The sequence below is a fragment of the Labeo rohita genome, chromosome 3 (genome assembly GCF_022985175.1).
Source record: "Labeo rohita strain BAU-BD-2019 chromosome 3, IGBB_LRoh.1.0, whole genome shotgun sequence".
Lineage (NCBI taxonomy): Eukaryota > Metazoa > Chordata > Actinopteri > Cypriniformes > Cyprinidae > Labeo > Labeo rohita.
In genome coordinates, this window is record NC_066871.1 from 29,806,810 (window position 1) to 29,813,269 (window position 6,460).

Consider the following 6,460-nt stretch of genomic DNA (forward strand, 5'->3'; position numbering starts at 1 on the left):
CCTGCCTCACTCTGTTCTGTTTACTTAGTTTTGGAAGAAAGAACCAGAGAGCTGAAGCACAGCGGCATTGCGTTGTGTAACATCTCCATCTGGTGTTTTTCTAGGGTAGCACACTTTTAAAAACATCTCGCTTTTCACAGATGTATACTTCACATGACAAGGATAGTCAGCTTTTCTCTTGTAAGAATCACTCTGAGTACAGGTGCAGAATATGCTACTTTTTTAACTAAATATAACTATGGATTGGCCATATTACATATATTTGTATTCAGGTTATCATGCTATTATTTTTAGATTCCTATATATACTGAAAAACTATTTAAATCATCTTTGTCGATGGACCTACAGTTCTGTTTTGTAACAGTTTTGTTTCAGAATTGTGAACTGTCAGTTTCAAAGACTGGATGTATACATTTTGACATGCAACGTCTATGTTTTTTGCAAAAAAAAGTGAAGAGAAGAAACACACACACACATCTTTAATGTAGACTCAGTGCTGGTTCTTTAATGAGATGACTTCCATTAAAACAGGAGTTTTACACAACAGCAGCATGAAAACAAAATAAAAGTGGCAATAGTCTTTCATCAAACATCTCTGAATATTACATTATTATTGTGCTTAATAAATAAACCAATTTAAAATAAGAATATGTTCATAAATAGCAATAACAAAGTCACGCATTCAACCGTATAACACTGATGGCAGCAGCAAACTTTCCTTTCATGAAAATAAAAATCAGCATAAAGCATATATAAAAGCACTCAGTTGGTTAAATAAATGGAAGAGACAACGTCTACCTTAAGCATAGCTTGTATAAATAATTCGTACTTTACAGTTAAGTTATGATTAAAATGTTACTTGTGCCCAAGCTGCCATGACAAAGGCACAGATACATATATTTCTCTCTGAATCTGAGCAAAATGTATCATGGTCCATCCGGTCATATTTAGTCATTTCTTCAGAATGCAAGCCACATGTGCTTCTTAGCCACAAAATCACACACAAACATAAATAAATATATATTAAGAATAAAATTAAACATGGTCTTTTAAAGATTTGGCTTGCCAATATTAATACATATCAACATATTGGGGAAAAAAATGCATGAAATGATGCGAAAGGAATCATAACTAACAACAGGGGAAAAAAGTTGGATTGTCATCAACAAACAGTAAATGACCTTTGCATGTGGTGGGCTGTAGAGATACAAAATGAAGATACATATTAAAATGAAAACCATAGAAACCAAGAACTCAACAGTGAAAAATATGAACCATCAGTGTTCTGGAAAGAATGACCTGGACCTTGTGCATGAAAATATCTGGGCAACTGTGAACATGGACCAGAATTTTGTTCAGCGCTCTTGAACGAGGTGTGTTGAGCCAACTTCATTTACAACAGGGCTAATGTGTGTGTATAAACAGCGTATGTGTGAATTATTGCGTGTGTAGGTGTGTGTTTGTTTGTGTGAGAGAGAGAGATTACAAAGCTGATCTAGCTATGATTATTTTGGCTGCTGATCACGTTTCCGCCTGGAGGGGCAATATGTATCGAGTCCAGGATTGGCCGCAGCACCTGACCAAATGGCCTGAGTGAGAAAGAGAGAGCATGAAGTACTGTGAAAATCACACAGATCTTCTTACATAAATGTTCAGCATTGGATATGTGACAGCTGAAAATGAGAGAACATCACAGTTATACAATCACAAATGGGTGAATCTCACATTTCACTACAAAATCAATAAATACAAATTTGCTTGAAGAAAATGAAGCCTATTTTTAGGATGACTAAATGGACAGTTCACCCAAAAATGAAAAATTGCTGAATATTTACTCACCCTCAGGCCATCCAAGATGTAGATGAGTTTGTTTCTTCATCAGAACAGATTTGGAGTCGTTTGGTTTTATATCACTTGCTCACTAATGGATCCTTTGCAGTGAATGGGCGCCGTCAGAATGAGAGTCCATCAAAATTAATCCACAAGTAATCCACACCACTCCAGTCCATCAATTAATGTCTTGTGAAGCAAAAAGCTATGTGCTTGTGGGAAACAAATTCAAGACGTTTTAACATCAACTTATTACTTCTAGAGTCCTCTATCCACAATAATACTTTTTTCAGTAAAATAGATGTCTCATCTGAATCAGAAGATAAATACGCACAGATCAACACCGTTTACAAGCCAAAACAGTTCTAAATAAATATGTTTGATGTGAGAGAGCAACAGGAGATGGACTTTTTCACTGTAGAAAGCATTATTATGGATTATGGACTAGTATTTTGGCCAGAAGTGATAGTTAAAATGCCTTAATGATGGATTTTGTTTTTACAAATTAACCTTTTCTTTTCACAAGATGTTAACTGATGGACTGGAGGCGTGTGGATTACTTGTGGATTATTGTGATGTTTTTATCAGCTGTTTGGTCTCTCATTCTGACGGCACCCATTCACTGCAGTGAGCAAGTGATGTAATTCTACATTTCTCCAAACCTGTTGCAATGAAGAAACAAACTCATCTACATCTTTTATGCCCTAAGGGTGAGTACATTTTCAGCAAAATTTAATTTTGGGGTGAATTATTCGTTTAATCGTATGGTTAAAAACATTATTCAAAATAGTTTTGTGTTTCACAAAATGAAAGTCATGCAGATTTGGAATGACATGAGGGTGTCTCTTTAAGTTTTTTTTTTTTTTTTTTTTTTCTGGCATTGGCACATTCATATCTGTACATTTAAGCACATTCTCTTCAATTTTTCATTACCATTATGCATCCAAACATTTAATTTCTTGTTAATTGTACCTTTTGACAATAAAGATACATAAGTGTAGAAAAGGTTTTTTTCTAAGAAGTCGCTAATAATTTTCATAATTACAAGGGTCATTCCACGAAATCAGTGCCTTTTGTGTCCTTAAGAAATAATCAAACATAGATTTAATATAACAACAAACACATGTGCAATTTAAGAACATAAAGATAATATGCATGCTTTCATCAATATTACATAAAATGTCTATTAAATATTATTTTAAATAAATTAAAAAGCATTTATGCTGGTATGGGTAAGGTTTTTGGCCTGTCCCTCACTATGTTTTTTCTTTTTCAGCAGGACTTTTAATTTGCAAAAAGAAGGCAAAATGATATAAAAATCACATATTATTCTAAATATAGTCTCATTGTTATTGGCATAAGTATGCATTTTTTCTATAAAATATAAATCATTTTATTGGTGTTCCCTGATTTCATGTCAGCCCTGTTACCCTCATCAAAAAACCCTTGTAAAATAATGTACATTCAAGTGACATCATTTCTAGGAGGTTGCATCATCTCTCAACCAGGATTCCAGCACTTAAAACACAAGCATGTTTCTCTCACTCCACTATAATGTTCATTGTCAATTCTGTTACCATTTTACCATTTAAATTTAAACAATTATTTCGTACATTTAATATAATCAATATCTACAAGTAAAATCCTTTCAAAGTGTACAATATGTGCTTTTGTGAACTTGACTATTAGCTAGCAATTAGCAAATTTATTTGAAATCGTCAAACCTGTTATTGTCAGCCTGCTACTTTTTAGAGTAACAGGTTTTGATGTGGGTAACAGGGATGACATTGATTAGGTCTGACCCTGTTTTTAAAGACTGCCTGTGTAAAATTCAATCATTTTAAAGGTCACCCTCAGTATATAATTAAACTAATGCCTATATCATTCAGTGGCATATGAGTTTTAATTAAAATATAGCAAGTAACAGGGTAGACAAAATACCAAAACATAAGGTAGAAAAACAGTCATAAAATAATAAGGTACATAGCCTGAGTTGCACAATACAGTTTCTTACATTTTAAGGTGTCTTTATTTCATGGATATTTAAAAAAGATTGATTAAACGTTTTATGTTTCACTTTTTCCAAGTGGAAAAGGCACCGATTTCATGGAATGACCCACAAAGAAACAGGAAAAATGTACTCCAATAATCGTTAATGTTTAATAATGTTTATTAACAACTTTCAAACACAGATTTACAGTGCAGATCTCAAGGTATTTATTTATCCTCTGGGTGTATTTACTAAATATTTACCCATCAAGTGGAAGTAAAAATAACACTGAGAATCGTTTGTGAGCAGGTTTATGTTTAGCATACTTACGTGGAGAGCACTTCAGATGGTAGATCTGTGATATAGGAGGGAATTTTATTGCCAGTGAGAAACTGGGCCACCTCATTAGTGAATGTGTTACAGTTGTGTTCAAACAATCTGTACTTGTCACCACTGTAGAGAGAAATAGAGACAAGAGATTTCAGAGGCCTACAAAATGCATACAAAGCACATGTTTGTACACTCCAAAAACTTCATAAAGACTTCACACTGGAAGAAATGAATGCCTGTTTTTATTTTAAGAAACAAACTGTTAAAGACACACAGTTACCTATATGTTGTTTCTCCAAGTGAGGACAGATAATCCATAAAGATCTCCTCCGTCACCTCTGTGTTTCCCAGCTCCACCACTGTGTCTGGAGGTCCGAGCATCGTCCCGCCCTGTAAACACACATACACAGTATGGTACATGCTGTCCTTGTAGCTGCCCTAGAAGAAATGTACCTCTTAGGAACAATTATGTTCCAAGGCCTTTTAATCTCAACAAGCTGACTAAACGGATGAAAACAATGTGCTAAGACGTGCTGTTCAAAGCTTCACATGGATGCCAATAAACATGTAAATTGAGGGCTCACAAACAGCACAGTATGAAGTACACTGTGAATATTTTTGGGCTACATTTTTGAAGTGCTTGTCCTATCTTGAGTACTAAAAGTGGGTTGCGATTGTACCGGTGTGCAACTAGAGATCCCGGCACCACCATAGAAGAATTCCTCTCCGTAGACCACTATAGATGTGTGCCTGTGTTGACATTTGATACAGGAAAAGCATATAGTTACATAACTAACATTTGTATATTTAACTTATTTATATTATAGGCAGATATTATTTCACTTACCAAATCCCATCAAGCTGTTTTCCTGTAAGAGAGAATATGTTTTAGAAATCATACAGTAATAGATAGTTATTAGATATATGACATATGTTCCTCATATTATTTATATTATGAAAATATATTATATTACCACTTAAATAGTTACATTATGTTCTATTTAATTGACCTTTACAATCATAATCGCTCATTCCAGAACGATTAATTACAGTAGAGAACATCATGTTCTAAAACAGTTTGTTCTTTATAATTCTAGATAACTGAGAGAACCAGATAAACAGGTTTCGATTAATATAGCTGTTACGGTTTTGTGAATAAAAGATTTTGTTGATATCAGCTGTAACCGGACGCGAATTTATGAATCCTAGTACAGTTGCGGCTTCTCTTAAATATTCATAAGCACTCCATTCGCTATTGGATAGCGAAGACGCAACGTCAGCATTACGTTATTAATAATTAAGAACGTAGTCGTCGCCATTGGAAGCTTGCCAGTCAACGTTAGAATTAAGTCATTAATATTCAGTAGGAAAGATTTCTCATTGGAAGGTTACCAGGGTACGACAGCACGATGGAAGTAATATGAATGAGCTGAACCTTTTTCATGGTAGATTCCGCGGCCCTCACAAATCTAAAGGTAAAGATGTACTGTCTACATCACTCACCTAACATTATCGGGCTGAGCTGTCGGGCCATTCCCCTCGACAGATCATAAATGAAGAGCTGCACTCCGAACGTCGAGTCGTGCTGATCCATGTTTGTGATGCTGGTGGCTGAATGCGGCTGACTAGCCTGTCTGCGGCGGTATCCTGCAGTTACACGGCCTTGAGGTTTCTCAAATGATCACGACAGACTGAAATCTCAGATTTGAAACTTCTACAATAGTACAGCTATGTCAGACTTTTTGAGAATCGATGGCATTACGAGGGTCTGAGTAAAAAATAAGCAAAGCTACTTTATAACGGTAGCAAGATAAATAGGATCTGTCTTTCCAAGTCGCCAATGAAGAAGCGCATTAATTCAGCGGCACGACAGCGCCATCTATCGAATGTGCAAGGGTTTACCTCACGACGTTATAACCACATTAAATGCCCCTGACAAATAAAATTGCAATTTCAGTATGTCAATCTTTCAGTTGGTTTTAACCATATAAAATCCACATAGCAACTATCATCCTTTCTTATTTGTATATTACTGTTCTTCATCCATGTTTATTGTTTGTATAGGTCCATTTTGACATATTTATAGTATTCTTAACTTATTACTGTTACTTTCTGAGTTTTCTTTTTTTTTTTAGAAAGAAAGTTTGGTAACACTTTTAAAATAGGTGTCATTTGTTAACATTAAAGTATTAACTAACACGAACGAACAATGAACTACACATACAGTCATTCATTCATTGTTCATGTTAGTTCAGTCAAATCACTAATGTTAACAAACACAACTTTTGATTTTAATAATCCATTAGTAAA

General features: G+C 34.7%; 1 protein-coding gene across 1 annotated transcript; it reads right to left on the minus strand.

Moving 5' to 3' along the window:
- Positions 1–478: 478 nt before the first annotated feature.
- On the minus strand, positions 479–6,027 carry desi1a (desumoylating isopeptidase 1a). Its single transcript, XM_051106767.1, has 6 exons — positions 5,654–6,027; positions 4,998–5,019; positions 4,831–4,900; positions 4,431–4,540; positions 4,151–4,273; positions 479–1,589 (listed from the first exon to the last, which is right to left on the minus strand). The coding sequence occupies exons 1-6, from the start codon at positions 5,742–5,744 to the stop codon at positions 1,496–1,498; spliced, it is 510 nt and encodes a 169-aa protein (XP_050962724.1). The 5' UTR covers positions 5,745–6,027; the 3' UTR covers positions 479–1,495.
- Between the last annotated feature and the right edge of the window lie 433 nt (positions 6,028–6,460).

Coding starts and splice junctions, on each gene's coding strand:
- desi1a (XM_051106767.1), bottom strand. CDS start 5,744: ATGGATCAGCACGACTCGACGTTCGGAGTGCAGCTCTTCATTTATGAT. Junction 4,901..4,997: donor AAACAGCTTGATGGGATTTG/GTAAGTGAAATA, acceptor ATGTCAACACAG/GCACACATCTATAGTGGTCT. Junction 4,274..4,430: donor CTTGGAGAAACAACATATAG/GTAACTGTGTGT, acceptor TTCTCTCTACAG/TGGTGACAAGTACAGATTGT.